Source organism: Corvus kubaryi, unplaced genomic scaffold (assembly GCF_017639235.1).
Source record: "Corvus kubaryi isolate FWS band 111438036 unplaced genomic scaffold, C.kubaryi_AGA036_p1.0 69, whole genome shotgun sequence".
Classification (NCBI taxonomy): Eukaryota; Metazoa; Chordata; class Aves; order Passeriformes; family Corvidae; genus Corvus; species Corvus kubaryi.
In genome coordinates, this window is record NW_024582057.1 from 6,756,381 (window position 1) to 6,777,630 (window position 21,250).

General features: G+C 42.9%; 1 protein-coding gene across 6 annotated transcripts in view; it reads right to left on the reverse strand.

Annotated features, from left to right (window-relative positions):
• RREB1 (ras responsive element binding protein 1) overlaps positions 1–21,250 on the reverse strand; it is a 122,341-nt gene that overhangs the window by 57,644 nt on the left and 43,447 nt on the right. For 3 of the 6 annotated variants that reach the window (XM_042049075.1, XM_042049077.1, XM_042049076.1), the window contains 5 exons: positions 19,164–19,533; positions 7,667–7,786; positions 6,113–6,315; positions 1,628–1,717; positions 102–265 (listed from right to left, as the gene is read on the reverse strand). In XM_042049075.1, coding sequence (XP_041905009.1) covers positions 102–265; positions 1,628–1,717; positions 6,113–6,315; positions 7,667–7,786; positions 19,164–19,194 — 608 coding nt within the window. In that variant the 5' untranslated portion in view covers positions 19,195–19,533. The remainder of the gene's footprint in view (positions 1–101; positions 266–1,627; positions 1,718–6,112; positions 6,316–7,666; positions 7,787–19,163; positions 19,534–21,250) is intronic. The other 3 variants (XM_042049073.1, XM_042049074.1, XM_042049078.1) reach the window with 1 other exon arrangement.

The following is a 21,250-nucleotide window of genomic DNA, read 5'->3' on the forward strand; positions in this document are numbered from 1 at the left end:
GCCCAAGTGTCTTTAGTCAGCTTGCTAGTCCCTCCAACAAAAAAAACCAGCTCCCCATGCTGTAAACCTTTCCAAACTCCTGGGACATGATCAGCACTCACCTGTGCATGTTTCCATTGGTGGTGAAGGACTGTCCACATACTGAACATTTATAAGGCCTTTCACCTGAGTGCACCAGCATGTGGCGATCAAGGGAGCTCGCTGAGCTCAGCGACTTTCCACAGATGCTGCAGGAATGGTCTGTCCCTCCAGTGTCAGTGTTATGCTGGAGAAAGCAATGATTTTTTTTTTTCATTGAATGCCCTTTCTGAAGTGCCAGTAAAATATCAGCAAGAACTATAAACATCTTAAATTAAGCAGCTCTAAAGAGCCACTTGGCACAGTACCTTATATAAAGGTGTGCCCTGTATGTACCTCTCCTCCCAGACTTCCCCCCTCAACTCCAGTCCCCCTCCTCCGCCCTCATCTTTAACCCCTTAATGCACCAGCACAAGTAGCTGTTTCATACAGCCTGCAATGCAGCATTTCTCCTGGGTCTGCAGCAAATGAAGATACAGAGGGACTCAGCAACGACCCATCAGACATATGGTTCCTTGGGATACTTTAAGCTGTGCACTGGTTTGGGGTTGTGGGAGCGGTAAGGAAAGAAGATGGACTTACAAACTTCACAGCAGAAGACAGACACTCAAAACCAAATACTCTTTAAAGATAGATATTAATTTTAAACTCACTGCATTGTAAGGAAACAAAACTAAAGTGCTTCCTGAGTGCACATGCAGACTTCTATGGGCATAAGAATGCATTACAAGGTCAAATTATGGCCATTAGCTACTGAGCTATATGTACCACTCTTTCTTACTTGCATTCAGAGACTTGAAGATTTCTTCACATGCAAAAAAAAAACCCCAAAAAACCCCAGGAGAGTAAGAAAAAAACAATTAAGTAACAGTTACAGTACAGGAGGAAAAAGCTGAAGTAATAAGTATCTAGTGAAGCCAGTCATCAACCACACCTTAGCATCCAAAGCAGAACCTTCTGCTAGAGAAAAGGGCAAACCTCCTTATTAAGTATGCATATATTTCAGGAGGAGCAAGAACAGGCCTGTAGCTGACAAAAATGTGCATTATCCATTTAAAAAAAAAAATTAATTCTGCCTTCCAAAACTGCTATATCCTGTAAAAGACTGAGAGGCTCTTCTATACTGAGTTGATTTAAAAATTGTATCTTCCTGCTTCTTAATTTGCATGGCCAGTAAAAAGATCTGTACTCAAACAGGATAATAAAACAGGACTTATGCCTCATGATGGAAGTGGTTTTCCGGATCCTTAGGATACCTTAAGCTATGCAGAACAGGACATACATCCTTGTTTGAGCCACTGGGTGGGGGGTGGAATGCTGGGCAAGGAAGGGAGGAAAACTACCCACCTTGGGGTTAGGTTTGCGGGGTGTGCTTTTTCAAGAAAATGCAAGGGAAGGCTAAAATAAAAGCAAAACAACTGAATAAAGTTGTAATGGAAGCATTTCATTGGTTTGCACATGGAATTGTTTTTCACCACTGCAAAATGCACCCTGGCAAACCAGACACTCTTAACATAAGTAAGAAATCAAGAGCTGGTACTCTGCATACCTGACGAATGTGCATAGTTAGCTGGTGTTGTGTAGTGCAAATCTTTTCACACAGAGGACAGGTATAGGAAGACTTCTCTTCTTTTGTTTCCTGTGGACAAAAGATAACAAAACAATCAGGAGTATCAATGTAAAAGGACTAGAAAGCTGTTAGTGATGAGGGTGGAAAAACAGAATCCCTCCCAAGTACAAAAGGCCACTGCTAACAGAATAACTTGCATTTATACGTTTATCATCTGATAGATCCCTCAAGAAAATTTCAGAAACTTCTGAATTTATAAACAGGGGCCATTTCGGCTACCAGAGAAGTACAGCAGCTGTTTTAACAGCACACAGATACTCAGCAGTAGCAGGAAGTGAGGGCAATTGCAAGGAGCTCAAACTGCCAGGAGGAGTTCAGCTGAGCAGAAAGTAATTCCTGGAACATCATCAGAATATATGGAAAAACATCATTATTCTTCCCAAAGATTTTTAATAGCACAAGTTGTTGGAACTCCTGATTTTCCACCCCATCTTGATGGCAAAGCACTATCTTGGTGCCCTTTTGTAGGGGCTGTATGTTCTGCTCCATGGCTGACTCAGACGGAAGAGTGGCATTTACTGAATCATCAGCACCATTTCCTTTAGCATCCTGTGTTTCTGCTGGAAGCATCCCATCCAGGCACACCAGCCAGGCCCCACCCTTCTGAAGCTTGCAAGATCTGATGAGATCATAGCAAGAAAGAGGTGACAATGCAGGAGCGACGTGACTCCAAAAGAACACATTATGAACCCGTCATCCTCCGCCCAGGTGAGAAGCAGGAGTAACCATGCTCAAACCACGAGTACAAACAATGAAGCCAACCAGAGAGCTCAACCTGATTTAAGTATGCCCTTGAGACACTGAGCAAAGCCACCTCTCTTCTAGCCAAGGCTGAAATGGCACTCTTGCAGGAACCAAAGCTGTTTGCCTGAATTTGTCCACAAGGATTGCTACTGGATGATGCAAAGGGCATTTTCACAACCTCATCAGGAAGCCCAGGCATGGCTTCTGTACCAATGCCTGTATATTAAAAGGAAGGTGATTTGGCACTGAAAATTAAACCTCAGTTTTCCATGAGAATGATATACAGTTCTAGTGACAAGACAGTACAAAAACCATCTCTGCATGACCAATGGGAAAGCATAATATTTATGCCAAAATGACTTTTTTTATTGAAGTTCTTTGCTGGGTATCTTAAGTATCATCAGTAAAAGCTTGAAAACAAACAAAAAGCAGAACCCATTGTCAGCAGCTCTTTAGCTAGAAGTTGATGGGTGTATCTATGCATTTCCTGTCTCCACACAACTCTCTCCCCCGGTGACATCCCAAAAATCATCAACTCAAAAGCAACTATTTCCAGGTTGTCAGACACAAGCATTCACAAAGAACATTGAGAATGACTAACCCAAGTCTCTGTGAGAAATTCTCTGGCAAGTTAGGACGGCAAGATGCTGACACAGTGTTAGAGAAAGTTCTTTTTTATGTCTCACTAAAGCAATATCCCCTCCTGCATGATTTGGGGAACCATTCTAGAGAGTCCCTATATTACGTTTTGTTTTCAAAACCAGGGCCATAATAATTTTGTATTGACTTCTGTGACCTGTGGACATGGACGAAGAGCTATTTTCCCATTCTGCCTGAAGTAAATACGTCTTGAGACTTTGTTCTCAAATGAAAGTATTAGGTTCTCCCACTTCTTCCCACTCTTTTGCTTGGACATGCTTTTCCAACAACATTTCAGGCCTCTACATCCCAAAGGTAATCACTATAGGCCACCCATACAGGCCAAGGTCTAATCTACTAGCACTTGCAAAACATTAGAAAGAAAGCAAGAAAGGCTCCCCCCCCTTAGGAAGTCTGAACACTCGAAGAAAATTAAAATGCATTATCTCAGTGCCCCTCCCCCATTTTTATATACAAACGTGTAATTCACAAACATTCATTCCATCCTTCTTATAACTTTAATTTTACTGTATGCAAGCTGACCATGGAGTAATGTTCAGCTCCAATTATACTGCACCCTGTTAAAGTTGGCTCAAGACAGAGAACAAACACATTGTGCCGTGAGGAAAATCCCTACATATGTGCTGACAGTTTAGATTATGTTTAATCCCCAGGCTATTTCTGCAAAATTATCAACCCACTACTGTTTTTTTGTCCCCCTCCTCTTTAAATGAGTGCTGCAGTTCTACATGATGCACTTGATTATTTCAAAACCTGCTTTCCAGACTGCCTTCTCTTCAAATCAGCAAATTAACAGAAGATAGAGTAACTACTGGTTCACCTTGAAGCAAAGATCAGAAACACAGTATAGCTCAGCCAGAGCTGATTAGTACTGAATCTGGGGTTTATTATTAACTAAAACCTAAACTTTCTCCAGTGGTTAGACAGGCTACATGCTGCATACCGTAACACAGCTCAAGCAAATCAGTTGACTGACCCAATCAAGAGCAAAAAACATTAGCATCCCTACTGTAAGAGTACCCCCATTCAGCAATTCAAAACACAGCACTCAGCTACCCCACCAGAGCCAAGCTGGTGAAAACACAGTTCTTGACCTGAAAGATAAAATTAGCAGCTCATTTATCAGCTACTCTCCCTTTAGTAAGTCAATCTGGCACAACTGCTCTGCATTCAACTGATGGCAAATGCTTTTGGAGTTGTTGCATTAAGTCTGTTTTTCTCCAGCCCAAAAACACCTCTGTCACACTTTTTATTTTCTTCAAGAGCAAAGCAAATGAGAAGTTAAAATATATTGCAGGTTGATGTGAGAACATGCTTATTAGACTATGGGTAGATGGCAGCCAAGATAAAGTCAGCATTATAAAAAGAACCATAGACTTTGGGACAAAGGTTCAGGGCAAAATGTTTCGCTGCCAACTCATGGGAAACAGCAATCAGACCCAGAAAATCAGCTGTTATTATCCTTGAAATTATAATAAGGGGCATATTCTGACCAGAATCTGAGATCCCTGCACTGCTACACACTAAAACAATTCAGTGCTTTCATTCTCCTATGCTGAAAGTGGAAATTCGCTGTATTAGAGCCTGCTAACAAGATTGATACCCACTTAATAGTTCATATCTCACTTCTGTTTTCTCAGTAATGTAGCCATTTGCCCCTCTGGCCTTAACAAACTTTCAGCCTAAAGACAAATAGGCTATTTACTATGTTTTCAATATATTTGTTTATTTTTATGCTGTAAGAATCCCTCTTAATCCTGTCACATTTACTCTCAAGCTTCCTTTGATTCGATGCCCACAGAAATACCAGGTGGAATAAAGGTCACCAACACTAATAAACTTCCCTGAAGCCAGACCACATGGTGTACCGGTGGACAGCTGTGTAATAGCACTGCCCTGACACTGGTCTGGACTCCAGTGCCTCACTTCACATGATGAAATCAAGGAACCAGGGCAGCCCCTAAGTGAGAACACTGTAACTAAACCTTAGAGCCAGGTGCTAGACAACAGGATCCCAGAAACACAGCTCCTGTATACTGCCCATTCCTCATTTAAGGATGTTCATTTACAGCTAATGGCTTTTAACTCCTTTCATGCTAAAAAATCCAAGACAAGTCTGTCAACTGGGCAGCTACTCGGCAAGCTATTAATAAACTACTATAGGAACATCACATGAGTCATGCCTCTCAGCCTTTCTGGTCCCTGTTGCATCTTGATTCGTTTACAAAGTCTCCACACTTCACCTCAAGTTCCAAAGTCAAATGACCACAGGGATTTGGGGGTTTTCTTGATATTTTGCAGCACCTTCTTTGGTGGAGTTTGACCCAGCAGGAGGAAAACACAGATATAAATAACCACAGCTTAACTGATACAACTCTCTCCTTTCACTTGTTTAGATCAATATTGCTATCAGCTGGTGCCATCAACTGGTAAATGGAAAAAACCTGATAAAAGCTGCATATATTTACTCTGCAAAATTCATACAAGGCATTCTGCAATAGCTCTTCAGGCTTTTATTAACAAGAAAGTTAAGGGCACCTTATGCTACATATATGAACTGAGCATCCTGATGAATGTTTTGTTCCAGAACCACCTTTAACCATAAATCACTTGCATCTTTGGCAGGGCAGCTGCACACCTCATGAGACTATGTGAATGCAAGAGCCTAGAGAAAGGATGCAGCAGGACAAAATGGCAATTCTTAGGTGACTTTGTTGCTGCTAGGGGCATCTGCTAGACCAGTTAACCACTGCATAATACTGGAGGAGCTAGAGCTCCAACATTTTACATGTGAATCCAAGCAAACTCTGATTCCCAGTTTTCTAAGCTATGGTCTGGAGGGATACCAGAAAACATATACAAAGGAACAATGGCAGAGGCAAGAAAAGAACACTGAGGGGAAAAAAGGCAAAACAATCAAAGAAACATAAATTACATCTTACCACTTTCCATGCAGCTCCTCGTCCCCCCTTTGCCCTCCCTGCATTTGGGTTTATGTACCTGGTTCCTCCTGCCAATCCGATTTGGTGCAGGAGACTTTGAGGGGGATTTGACATTTTGAGAATTCCCGCCATTTTCAGCAATCTTCCCCACATTCATCACTGCTGACATCATGGCGTCAATGGAGGACAAGTCTGCTCTGTCCAAACTGTTTGGTGAACTTGGTGATACCTTATAGCTGTTTAAGCTTTCCAGCTGCTTCTCTGGAATTAAAAACAAAAACACACATAGGAGTTCCTAGGCCATCTTAAAAAAACCCAAAAAACCCACAGTATTTTCAGCTGCCTGTAACTCACATCACACTGGTGGATCATCATGGAGCACAGGCAACAGGCCATAATAACTGGAATTCTTACATTAGGACAAGCTACTCATATTGGAATGCATAGGACAAAGTGTACTTTTTTCCTCATAGGACATTCACATTTTCTTCATTTTCAACCTTAATTCAATCTGGAGCTTATAGAGTGATTTACTTTACACTCTCTTGCTCTGAAATGATACTATTTGTGGTACCTTGTGATCACCATGAACTAGTAGAGCAGTACTGATGAAGGCACACTCTGGCAAGCACAATCATTCAAGCAGGCACGTGTTTTAAACAGGACTGCACAATTAAGGCATTAATAACACAGTGTAAGGTACTGGGTTCTGTTTTAAGCATGGTTTAAGCCAGCTCTGTATATGGAATAAGCTAAAGTAGCAAAAATCCAACCAAAACAAAACCCTGTATCACCCCTATTGCCTCTTCACTGCCACAGATGGCACATATGTGATTTTGGTCTACCAAGCCATACTAGTCCATGAAGCATATGTGTTACATACATGATTAATGTCACAGCTAAAGCTGTCGAGATTCAAACTTCTCCACCACGTGCTGTAAGTAGCAGGGATGCTCCTATCTCAGATACCAAACACAAAATATACCTGAAATCTCATCTCTGGTTTCTCAACATACAGACAAGTCAAACACACAGGTAACTCCTTCCATTTTCCTCTTTACGAGTTTGAAAAGGAAGATGCTTTTAAACTAAACACTCCTTTCCCCCACAAGAAGTCTCCCTAACAAACAGGAACACCGTGCAAGTCTACTGCTCTGTCACCTCTAGTGGAAAGCACAGAATCTTAACATGTGTTGTGAGAAAGTCACTGTAAAAGAAAGTATGTGAGGGTGAACAAGGAGGAACACGTTTATCTGTGAACATTTGATCTCTGCATAATACTGTCTTTGGAACATAAGTTTGAGGATTATAAACAGGTGGTTTTTTGAGGCTAACTTATGTGGTGCCAAGTTACTGTGAGCCAAGAAAATCTTAGTTTGGAAGCCTGCAGTGGTAGTTCAGAATTTATGTGCCCATGCTTCTGCTCAGCCTATTTTATACTTTTCAGACAGATAGAAGGTAGGGATGGCAAAAGAAATGTACGCACCAGTGCTTCTGCTCAATGTATTTTATACTCTTCACACAGTAAGGTGTATGGATGGGTGAGAAATGTTTCTACATTCCTAATCAATGCCCTAATTTACAGAGTCACAGAGCTAGTTGAACCAGTTACCTTCATCTTTCTCCCCTGATTGACTGTGGCTCTCTTCTTGGTTGCTGGTCTCCTCACTTAGTGTAGTATGTGTAGTTGCGTCTGGCTCTTCAGCCTCTTCTTCAGCAGCACCCTCTAGCACTATGTGAGGGAGAAGGAAAAAACAGAAAGGGAGTAAGCTTTTCTGGAAGCCATTTTAGGAAAGTAAGACTACAGCCCTTTATTTTGAGGGCTCCCCTGACTACTACCAGATAGGTCTGATAACAGAAGCACACAAACGGTGCCAGTGCAGCCAAGCATCCACTCTCATGAGTGCCCAGGCACTGGGCTGGGAGATGCTGCTGCTTCTGCCAGTGGCAAAACCTGGGCAAACAAAGAAACCCTTACCAGCTTAGTCCACAGTATTAAGCCAGCAAAAAATGGAGGAACAGAGCACAAGCTAGCATATCACTGATAGTAGTCATATTTGATTAAGAAGTGGGAAGAATATTCTGCACCTAGAGAATTTAGGTGATTCAATTTCATACATGCACTGCTCCCCTCTTCTCTTCTTAGAAGATTAACATTTACTCCAATACATGAATTCATGGTGGCCACCTTCTTCCTTCTAGCAGTGCTGAAACTACTACAGAGGCTTCTGGGACCATTTGGCACATTCCTCACATCCACTGCCCAAGGTTCCCACATGAGTTGAAGACATAAGTAACCATTGTATGTACCAACAGAACTCCTCCACACCCTTTTCTGAAACCACAAACTTATCATGCTATCATTGGGGTTTAAGGAAGGGTGCCTGTTTTCTCTCTGGAGAATGACAGGGCAGTTAAACATCATCTTTAGAAGTGATGGGGAATGATCAACACATGAGAAAACAAGAGTTCTCTGCCCACAGCACTCATGGCTATAGCCTCTGGAAAAGGTTATTTGTAATATGGAAAACTACTGATATGTTTTTAACAGAGAAATATGCCTTTATAACCTTAAAAGCAAAATGTTTATTTCATTATGAAAACAAACACACTATGGACATTTCATCATCTCAGATTTACAAATCACATCCAGTAAGCTCAATGCAGGTTTTGCTTTTATCAAGAGAACAGAGACAACTGCCTTCAAACCACAGCTAAGAGGGTTTCTTCCTTTCAAAAAAAAGACATTCCCAAGGACAACATACCAATCAGTCATGCAACACATTTTCAAATGCTGTTTGAACAGCATTTGAAAACAATACATATCCACTTTATCCCAACTACCAACAATTCAGAGCACCCAAGAAAAGGCAGGCAAAAAGAAAGGGCCCACCTCATGTCAAGCAGTTCCTCATTTCACACTATGCCAGACAAAGCAGTGGATTCAACCTTCCTACATTTAGATGCCGACCTTCTAAGGAGCAGCACACAGATGATCTGACACAGTGAGCCACTGCAGTCTAGACACAAAACCTGGGACCTGACTAAGCTCAGGCAGCGGAAAGCTCAGGAAAAGATCAACCTCCTAACAAACACTGCTTTCTCTCTGCACCTTCAAAACCAGACAAACAGACTAACCTGAACAACTCAAAGTAACTTTTCCCTAATTACTTTTATAGTTTTCTGATAAGAAAATACTAGTGATCCCTGTGACACAGGGATTTCTTGCTCCAAGGTGAGGCCAAGCACCCATCCTTCAGTGTTTTCTCTACTAATTATGGGATCCTTTCATTTGTTTGTCTTTATTTTGTTTTTAACTGTTGTAATTTTACTGGTTTTTTTGTTTGTTTTTTAAAAAGGTCCATCTTATTCAAGAGCAACATAATTATTTCTTTCCCCCCGCCACCATCTTATTTTAATCACTTCTGTGGTAGCTGACTTACTTTTGAATAGAATAAACAACAGAATTATTTTCAAGACTGGCCTAAATCTAAAACCGCTTGCTCTATCTGCTTAGCACTACCAAAAACAAGGACCAGTTTAAACTATTTGGAGGTATTTCTGTTAAAAAAATAAGTGCTTTAGTCCTTAAAAAAAACCCTAAACAAACAAAATACACAATTCCTTCCAAAATACACATATTCATTCCCCTTTCAGTCAATACCTAGAACATTAATGTCACCACTGATACATCCTGGAAAAAATCTATTGTGTAACTGTGAAGACTCCTGTGTTTGCCAAGGTAACTTTAAGACAGCTCAGTAGCTTCCCAGAGAACTACAGTCAGAATTCCTAGTGTTACTGAAAACGGGAAATGCTCAGAAAGAGCCTGCAGAACAGGCGGGCATACATGCACATTAAAAAACCCTACCTACTGTTTCAGAAAAACCTGCCAACTAGCTCTCTTTTTTTTTTCAGGAGGAAAACAATGTATTATACTATTACAGCCTTCCATAATTTCTATGAGCCAAAGGTTATTTTTCCTTTCTGAATCTAAATATCCTCCTCCAAAGGCAAATGAATATATGCAGTCAGGGATCTTGCTCTTAAAACCATTTTCTGCACATTAAAAATTTCCAATTTTAAAAGCAGTCTAGAGATCGCAACTGAACTGTTGCTGCATGGTTTTATTTACCTATGTATCTTCCACTTTCTCGCATGGACCAAAAATGCACCACTGAAAAAAGACAACTGCATGAGCAGCACACACCAATTTCAGAAGCATAACTTTCTATTTGCAATAGGATATAGAAACAATAAGAATGCTGGGCCAAATCACTCCTTCCTGTGGGAAAACCCGTGGCAGAGTGCCTTTAGGCAGGAACATACTGAGAGATTTCTCTTGCAGCCTTGTGCTGCTGGTTTTTTTTTTTTTTTTTTTTGCTTTGGGTTGGTTGTTTGTTTTTTGGTTTTGTTTCCCTTTAAAAATTGCCTCACTGAGGATGGGAAAGTGTTGGGATTTTTTTCCACAGCACCTATGAAACTCAGGGAATCAGACACGCAGCAATCACCACAGGTGCCCTATGCCATACCGCCTTCAGGACTGTAAACCTTCCCAGCTCACACGAAATGCCCCTGCTTGGAGGTTGTGCTGATAGAGCCTCCTTCCTCCCTCTCCCCAAAAGAAAACAAAGACCTCCAGGAAAAAGGATAAACAGGAAATAAGCTGAGAAACAGTGCAGCCTCAGGTTGCATTCAGCATCGGACCAAAGCCTCTAGGAAACAGGGAAGTGGTCACAAGCATTCAACTCATCTTCTACTTTGAAGAAACCCCCCAGTGTCACATTCATCCTGTGTGAAAAGGAGGGAAAGCAGAGAGCAAGCGACTAAGCAAGAGTGCTGACAAATGGTAGGGGGGACAGGACCAAACCAGATAAATGCAGCCCTCTCTGCATGGCCACACCAAGAGACCTGTCTCTTCTGCAGGAACATATTCCTTCCACTTGATGAGGTGGCTGAAACCACGAAACTGGGGCAACTTCCATCCCACAGAGCGCCCTGAGGGGCCTTTAGCTCCTGCTTCTGACAGAGGTCCACCCCTGATGCCCCACATAACCAGCTAATGGGAGGGTCACTGCAAAAGCAGAGCTTACAAAAAAAAAAAAAAAAAAAAAAAAAGGAAAAAAAACCTTGTTGCTTCCCATTCAGTCTGTACAGGAAGACACTTGCTAGACCTATTTCCTCCTTTGGGATAAAGTGTGACTCCTGTGTATGTTAAAGCTGAGCCCATCAACAGTTACTCCCCCCGTTTTGCTTATGTGTATTTATTTGGGTTTTGTTTGTTTGTTTGTTTGTTTGAAGACCACTCTAAAACAGCTACAGCTGTTTCTCCTTCTGTGAAGAGCATCATGGATGAAGCAAAAAGGAGAACACAGGCCACAGGAGAAGGAAGAAGAAAGGAGAAAAAATGATGAGTCTTCAGAGTCACAGTCACTTGACTTGCGACTGAGAGGCAGCTACACAAGCACAGAGCAGCACGTCCCGGCCCCTGGGAGCTGGTACAAGTTTCTGTTTCAGACTGCTCCACTGTCTTTGCACATGAGCTCTCCCTTTGGAATAGATAGGAAGAAACGCACAATACAGGCAAGAAGGGGGAAAACCTGGTACACAGCACAAAGCTGCTCATTGTTCTGCCTTCCAAAAAAAATCCACATTAATGTTAAAAGTAGAAGCCATGCACTAATTGGCCTAGGGAAAGATTAACACTCTTGGCCAAATACTTTTATTGGTTTCATTAAACATACTGTAGTATTTAGTACAGAACACAGTGGGGGAGAAGAAAGAGGGGAAAAAAATGACAGGTTTAGGAATGTGTACCACCACGATTTCCCCCCATTTCAAACCACTTTTTCCCATGAGGTCCAAACAGGAATCCTGAGCGTTCTTCATCATTTCCATCTTAGCAACACTATGAACTTAGTCAAGGCTTTCCCACTGTTTTTTTCCTAAGTGGCACGAAAAAACCCCAAGATCATTTAAATGAAGGCCAGACCTGCTAGTATACAAATTTAGACAAGAACAGAACTTCAAAGAGAGATATCGCATTTGAATAAACAAAGTTTACTGTTTACCCTTGAGATTATAATACCTAAGAATCGCTACACTGCACTCTGAACTGCTTCTATGCACTGGTCTCTTACTAAGCTTCTACACAGAGGAGCGATCTTACTCCCAGAGCACAAGGCAAAGCTCCCGAGCGCAAATGGTCACTCCCACCCCAAAAGAGATGCGCGCTATCACCCGCACTACCTTTTGAACATAATTTTCCATCAAAGCTGGCAGGAAGGAAAGAGGGTGAAAAGGCATCATGTGGGAAGAAAAAAGGGTTAACACTATTCAAAGCACTGCCTCAAGGCAAAGGAAAACCAAACGAACAATGTTTTCCCAACCGACCTTTTTTAATACCAACTCTGCCCTTGCTACTGAAGTGTTGGTGCTGACTCCGCACCCCAGCAGCAGAAAATTACACTGGGAGCGTCACCTCACCATCCCCACTGCTGGAGCACCAGTACAGAGCAGCCCACGGGGAAAGGAAGACAAGCATAGAAAGAAAGACAGTGGCATGGGAGTATCTGGGGGCCACTCTTTCACTTAACAGTAAAAACTAAGAATGCTACCCCAAAGCTTCTGAACTTGCACCTGTAAAGTAACATTTTCTTCTACAAAAAAACCCAAAACCAAACACAAAAACAACAACCAAAAGGAGTAACATCTCTTGAAGGGTACTCTCTGAGCACCAAAGATGACAGATTCTTCTCTTTCTAGAAACTCTCTGAGCTATTAGTGATACGATCATTTTACCTGTGTTAGTGCAGGTCTAATACTTTGCCTCTTGAAATAATCCTGTGAGTCTACAACATCCATATGTCTAACTTGTACACTGACAGATACACCCAGTGATGGAATAAACATGTGAACCACAAGTTTATGGCCATGCCTTAAAACTGAGCTAAGGATGATCTTCTGGTGGGAGTGGGACAGGGGAAGAAGCTCTAAACAGGAACAAGATGATCCCTGTATTTCCAGGCTATTTTGCATGCTGTTGCTCTAACATCTAACAGTTAGGCTAAATTTTAAATATTCAAACATATTTACTCCTCCTGTTTTATTTCCTTGCAAGCATGATGGGATATATGTGTGCATTTAGTTTTTATGTAGCTTTTGAAAACCCCTTTTTGGTAACTTACGGACCAGTAATGCTCTTCAGGACTTTGCCTCAGGTGACCAGAAGCTTCTCTCCATAAACCATACCAGAATTTGAACTTAGCTAATGCCTTTAGTGAACGACAACTCTGAATCACCACAATACTCTGGCATTACATTGGTGCAAGAAACCGAAAACAAGGAAGTTGTAATAGTATAACAAAGAGACACCATAGGGGCAAAGCAGGGGTTTCCTGGATGAAATCCACCTTTATGGTCCAACTGGTTTACAGAAATACACACGGCTACCAGGCAGCTTTAATACAAAATGAATTCATGCCCATCTTCTTGGCCCTGAGTTCCATTTGCTAACTTGAAGATGGAAGCCATGTTTGCACCTTTCGCAAGCGCTGTGTGCTGTGAGAACAGCCCTCATGCACGAACCTGAGGTCTTGCTAGGCTAGAAAAGAGAACTCAGGCAAAAGCTGCTCCGGCATCAAGAGTGAAAGCGAAACCTGATGGCCCCCTGGCTCCCAACAGAAAAGCCCAGCCCACTTTGTAATCACCTCACAGAGTTTGAGCTGAGCCTGCACTGAGTTCCTGACCAGCACTGCCTCGTTCAGGGATGGCAGTGCCACACAGAACACACAGCATTGCAAGAACTGCAATAACCTATGGCTGCATTTAGGATCAGCAGCTGCTGATGAATTTTGAGACTTTTTTAATACCTTCACACTCCTTCCCCCTGACCAAAGACATATCTATGAGCTGCTCCTCATCTCTGTTGTTTGTATCAGCTTGTTGGTGAGTACCTGCCCCTCTTGTAATATCAGCCTCCAACTGCAATATCCCAAGGGCCTACACACCTTTTTCATGAGCAAGATAACTGGAAGCGCTCCTTCCTAGCTTGTATCTCCACGCCAGGAAGACTCTGCAGACCCACAAGCCAAATGTCACCAAACTGCAGTCAGCTTCAAGAGCTTGCTCAAGGAAAAAGGACACTGAGATTTGAAGGCAGCTTAAACCTGGGACCATGAACACTACATTTAGGCAACAAAATAAAGTCAGGGCAACAGGAGAAAACAAGTGGCTCTAAGCAGACATCCCTCCTTTCCTTCCCATGTTGACAACTGCGAACACCCTCCATCCTCATCCTTGCCTGGCTGCACAGCTGTTAGGAGGCCAGTGGGAAGGGAGCCTGGCTTCCCCCGGTCACTGGGAATCACAGCAACTCATGGGGAACACGGAACAAGACAGGCCTTGGGCTTTACCCAGCACATCCCCTCCCCTGCACCCTCCCCACTGGCTGAGGAGGGACACAAAAGCAATACTGTCTGTCCTTATAAGCTCTGCTTTGCATGTGTTCGGGGAGTGGGGACAGCTGTGCGGACGGCTCGCAGAGTTCCAGGAAGTCGATGTGTTTCTTGGCTTTAACTCCAGTTTATTTGCCTTAGATGAAGTGGCAACCCGAGAAAGTCCCTTCATGTCTCCCCTGGGCTGGCACTGGCTGCAGCAGGGCAAAACTCCTTGGGACACGGCTCGTGGTCTCTCCCCATGCTAATCAGTCTTCCCTAGCTCAGTTGCTGCATCTCTCCCTTGGGCCAGGGCTGGCTCACATCCCACTGGGCAAGGGGACAGCTTTGGAACATGGTGTGGGAGAGGGTGGGAGTCCAGAGCAGAGCCAGAGACTGAAGGGAGTGGGCCCTGAGGGTGGGATAGAAATATCTTGCAAAGGCAGGACAGGTCAGGCAAGTGGTATCACCCTGCCTGCCAGAACTACTGCCCACAAGCCCCGAAAGAGCCCAGGACAAGGCAGGAGAGCAGAGGAGCAGGGGGAAGCTGAAGCAAGGACCACTGCACTGTGTGTGTCTCCATGCCCAACAGGCTGAGGAAGGGGAGATGCACCTGTCTGAGTCTGATCCCCCCAGCAATCCTGGGGAAGCACAGCCCTGGGAGACAAAACCTCATCTCCTGCTGCTGCTGCCATCTCAGACAAGCAAGAGGGGATGAAGGATTGCAAAATGAGGAAACAGCCAAAATGTAGCTTTGTGCATTTGTTGCTCAGTTTTGTTTTTTTTCATTTTCACTTTGCCCTGACAAACCCACCTGACTTAAAACCCTAGAGGGGACGTGGGGTAAGCTATAGGTTAATGTCCCATCATCTGTGTGCCTAAGCAAGTACTGTGCTGAGGGAACAAGATACTTGTCCTAGAGCCCAAGGGGTGAGCTAGATGCATTGCACTAGGGAGAGCCAGATGGAAAACATTTCTGAGTAACAGAGAAGAAAAGAGACCTCCCCTTCAAATACTCCGAGTTACAGCACCCCTCAGCTCTGACTGAGGAGAATCTGCAGGCACGAAGGGCAGGCAAAGCGGGACGCCGGGCTCAGCTGGGTAGCTGTGACGGAGATGCTGACATCCTCAACAATATATGGCCAGTCTAAACCACGGGATATCTTGTCCTTTTAAGGTGGGCCAAGAGCAAGCATCTGTGCAGCAGCAACAGCACAGCCCCAGCCTGCCATCAATAGACCCTGGTGTCACTGAAAAAACAGGGGCTCCTGTGCCATACCAACTGGCTGTGCAGATGCCTGGGCACCCACCCCGAGAGGAGACAATCCATCTGGTTGTTCCTCTGCAGAGCATCATGAAAACAAGGAGGCACATTAGTAACAAGAGGAAGAAAGCCACGAAACCATGCGGCCAGGCTGCTCCCTGGCAATTGGTGCCTGCAGCTGTTGGGGAGGGAGGCGGGAGGGAGGGAGGGAGGGCCTGTCCCCAACCCCATCTCTGTCCCTCAACCCTGATGGCCAGCAGCTCAGCCAAGGGCAGCTTTGGAGCCAGTACTCGAGGTGAAGGTTTAAAGCAAATCTCTGGAGGGAGAAACAAGCAAACATTTCACCCCCTCTCACTTGCGCTTCACATGGTAGCCAGAGCTGCGCGTGTGTGTGCAGGATGGGTTCGGCAGGAATTAGAGAGGCAGGACGAATCACACTGAGGAAGATACAGAAAATCTCCCGTGCTAGTGCCCTGCCTCTTGTGCAGTGTTCTGGCTGCAATTCTCTTCCTCCAAGATGAGGATTTGAAGAGGGTTTCAAAGAGGAACTGAATGCACAGGCAATTTTACAAAAATCATTCTGAAAATAGGATAAGCTAGACCAGGAAAAACTCTTTCCTTTTGGAGTAGCTATGTCCCACATGGTGTTTCAGCACTCTAACTGCATCCATATGCTAGCAAACACAGGCAAGCCCAAGGGGGAGAGCATCAGTCTGCTTATTGCAGAGCTCCCAACTCATCCTTTGCAGCCCAACCACACTGTCTTTGCAGGAGATGCCAGCGCACTCTCTGCTTGGAGCACTGTACCAGGTAGCATGCCAAAACATTTTATGCTTCACAAGATAACACAGCAAAATGAGAAAAGAAAAAGTAGAAATGACAGGGATTTAAACCCATTTCCTGGTAGTAGTGTCAACCACCAAGATTTTATCACAAGCATGTCAAGTCTGGTGGTGCTACGTTACTGCACAAAATCTCAAATTTTTTAAGTCAAAATTCTAGGTTTTTGGCTTTAAAAAAAGGGACAGAGACAGTATATGCTTGGCAAATTACAAAAAGCAACGTGAGGTTAAAAGATTAATTTTAAAGCCTCAAGCTTTTAAGGATAACCATGATCTCAAATGCTCAACCTGTAGTTTCTTAACACACAGGGAGATAGCAACACAGACTGTCCCTTCTCTACACAGTACATTTTGTACTCTGGAACATATACCTTCCAAAACTAAAATGGCTTTTTTAAAGAGAGAAAAGAATTGCAGTATTTCAGCACATTTCTAACATTTTATTTAAAAGCCAACACAGCTGCACTTTAATGTTATTTAAAGATGGAAGCCTCCATCAAATTACCAAACTTGTTTTAAGCAGAAAGAGATTCAACATGCAAATATTTTTCAGATAGACTGATTCAAGAGTTTGAAGCTCTTCTCACTGCTCTTTTCCAGGGAGCATGACTTGCTGACAGGATTAACTACTGCCAGGCTCACGAAGCTGGGAGACAGCTGCCACATGGCAGCCATTTATTACAAAGCTCCACTTCTCTAAAGTTAGGAAAGAGGCAGACTGTTTCATCTGTGTTATCAGCAGGGTTCCTCTGCCCCACAGGCTTTAGTGACTAGGCTTTTTCTAAACAAACACCTCCTTTTCTCCCCCACCTTGTTAACATCATTATCTTCCTGTCTTCTGTTTCTGGTCAGCATAGGAACTATTCCCCCTATCACATCCTCCAAACAACAACAAAAATCTATAACCAAGATAATTTAAAAAGTTCAGAAACACAAATCATATCCTTACCCCCTTCCCCCGAAATAGATTTTTAAATCAGGGAGTTTAAGCTTGACATTTTCAGAGGGGAAACCACATGCCACAGGGAGGAGAAAGAGATATGCTGGAGCAAAGGGACTCACAAGCATGCTGTACAGCCCTCACTCTCCCATCCACCCTAGGGGGCACTTGTAGTATCAGCCTCCAACTGCAATATCCCAAGGGCCTGTACAGCTTTTTCATGAGCAAGATAACTGGAAGCGCTCCTTCCTAGCTTGTATCTCCACGCCAGGGAGACTCTCTGCAGACCCACAAGCCAAAGCCAACATCTGCTCTGTACCGTAAGAGGCACAAGCAGATCTCAAGTCGAGCAACTCCTACAGTCTGCTAAGGACCAGGAACAGATACAAACCACCTACATAATCTCCATGTGATATTAAGCATAGACAACCATCACTGACATTCTCCTGGTGTTGTGAGCCAGAGTTAAAAGATACAAACTAGCTGTTTTCATTTCACCAGAGGTTATTCTAGATATATATTTACCACAGATGCTAGAGTACCAAAGATCACTCCAACTGAGGTTTATTGCTTCCTCCAGGTGAAAGAGAAACCCAGCCTTCAGAAAAATAGCTCTCTCCCGCCACTGATGAACAAGGTGCCACACTTTTGTGAGCACACCCACTGGCTTGTACCAGCTGGCCTTTGGGCTTGTTTGAAGAGCTCTAAATTCTGAAATACAAAGTTTCTTTCTTGGTTTAGTTCGGTAAATTAACTACAGCAATAGATAGTGCTGGCAAGCTTCTCCAAGTTGAGATCTGCACAGGAAAGCCGCTTGGAAAATTTTAAAGAGCAGAGTTACTTGCCAGTGATACTCTTCAGTATGAGTTTTCTTTCTATTTTGAAGTACACGCAGTGCAAGTAACCTGTGGGAGGTGCTTCCAGCACACTGACAAAATGAAACAGCATCGGTTCATTTTCATAGATTGCAACAGGCATGCAAAGAAAAGGCATAGGGATCTTGTTCATCAATTTCTTAGGGAAATCAGAAGTCCCTCAGCTTTATCAAAGAGTACAAGAAGCCTTCTTAGGAACAATATATCTCTATCTGATCTGAAAAAGTATGTATTTTTAAAACAAGAACTGCATACACACACACACACAAAAAAAAAAATCCCCCTTCATCCACAACCATATCCAGCTGCTGACCTTCCAAGTTCCTTGTAGTATAGTCTATGCTCTAGGACTTTAAAAGCCTAGCAGGCATTTCTAAAGGATTTTACAAAGTACACTGGCCTGGCCTTGTAAAAGCTCATGAAGAATCCACAGAGGTCATCATGCAGCTTAGACAGTCTGCAAACAGCATAATCCACGTGCTGGTGAGGTAAGAAATGACCGAAGTCGGGCGGATAGGCCTGAAGACTTCTGCAGGGACTGTTTCCTCCAACAACGCTGTAAACCCTGGAGGAAATGCCTGCTGATCTTCAAAGCCCTTCAGTAGGAACAGCCTTAAGTTTCCTGAACATGAGCATTCTGGTTGCAAGGCCACAATCCTCTTAGGCATACACAGAAAAATATAAAAACAAAGGAAACAAAAAAAAATTAAAATCCACTAAGGTTAAGAACTGCAAATAACCAGCGAGACTGACCCTCTACTTTGCAACGAGCTGTCGGATCCATCCAGCAAAGTTTTGATGCTCCTCGGCACAACAGCCACACGGATCAAGCAGCAGCTTACAATCTCTGCAGCTTTCCTTTTTCTATTCCAGGCAGTCCTCCACACGTGTAGGCTCCTGGACCGCAATAGTCAGTTGTTCGGACTACGAGGGGATGCTACAGCTGTGGCTGTACAAGGTGTCCACCATAACTATACCAAGGCCACTGCAGTGTGCTGCACTGCCAGCAGAATTTTAGGTACAGCCTTCAGTTGCCTGGCGGGTTTCACAGGCGACCATGAGTAAAGGGGAGTCTGGACACCTGCACACTGCAAAGAATTGCAGGAAGTTTATTTCAGGAACGCTGGGGAAAAAAAAAAACAGACAAAATTGTGAACAGGTTTCTTCAGTAAGAGAAGTTTCAAGTTGCTATTCCTCCAGCCAAAAACGTCTGCTGCTAGTCCAAAACCACCCTCTCCTTCCAAAAAACTAATTCTACTGCTAGTGCTTCACACATTTCCATCAAACAGATGACACAGACAATTCTTGAAACAATTCACATATGAAAAGGGAAATTCATTTCCTTCTGCTGACTCCATTGATATGTACTTAACAAAAACATTAGCCTGAAACAAATTATTATGAACTGTGTATCAGTTCAACCCAATTATGGGTAAAGCAGTAGTTGCAAATAGAGAAAAATCAACAACAACAACAGCAAGTGATCACTTGGCCTGTGCACTCACCCCAATTTCTGCAGGACAGCAAGAGTTTGCCAGTGGAAACGCGACTAATCACTTTCATATATGCACACATAGCAAAGCAACATTGAAATATCATACTCAGACCTATGATACTGAAAGCCACACTTCTTTTGAGGAGTGATGCTTCCACATTTACATTTTCTCAGGCATATAAACATACACGCCCACACAGCCACCTTCTTTTAATTCTAAGCATGAAATCACCTTGCTTTAAAGTTTCAAACCAGTACACACTACAACAATATTTATATTTACATTGATCTTCCTAAGGTCACTCAGAATATACTCTACAACCAGAAGTGAAGGAAACCTTACGTATTTTCAAAGAATCACAAAAGAAAAAAGAAATTTGGTATTATTCATCGATTAGGTTACAACTCTTTCAAGGAACTAACTGTTATTTCTACCCAACTGACAGATTAAATCCTCCAAATTTCACACAAAAATTATGTTCATTCAGAACAAAAGTAAAGGACAAAGCAACCTCAACACAAGAACTCATATTTTCACTCAGATGCTAAATAGCAGGAGCTGTTTTCCACTTCCAGTTCAAACATTATTGTTTTGTAGTAAGTTTTATATGCCTCATTGCACTCAACCATTCAATATAAAAAGATAACAAGAGAAGAATTCAGGGAATCAGTAGCCATCTCAACCTGTAGAGCAGACAAGTGTGTCTTATGAATGAGTTGAAACAAGGAACTGAAAGGTGAATGCAAGCAAAACCACTAGTTAAATGAATTATTTTTTACTGTAAGGTGAAAAACTTTTCTTAATCTACCCACTCATTTCACACATGGTAATGTGCAACTATCATTCTACCAAAAATTAGAAGAGAGTCACCACCAGATTTGTTTCACTCATTTCTTCATGTGAACTTCAAATGGGGTTTCTGGAGCTAGAAGATTTTGTCATCCCTATCTACTAACAGCTGAAGACAAAAACTGGCCCTTTCCTTATCTGGTAGGGTCTGACATGCCATAAGGGCTATGAAGGTAGGCACTTTCATAAATAGAAACATGTTCAGCATTTCCACATCAAACCTGAAACAATATTCAATACAAATTTGATGTAAAAAATATGAGATCTTAAAGGTTCAAAAGATTCTCAGTAGCTACACCCCTTTAAGCTTCCTAAAATCTCCAAACATGGATAATTCTGAAGTAACGAGGTCTTTAAAATAGCAGTAAGCAAGCTCCCTGAAGGGCGGGGTAATTGGGAGGGTTATCACACCTCTGGGGGAAGTCACAGGCTCTATCTTGGCAGTGTTTCATCCCTTCATATACCCAGGGGACTGATTAGTTCATGATAAGCAAT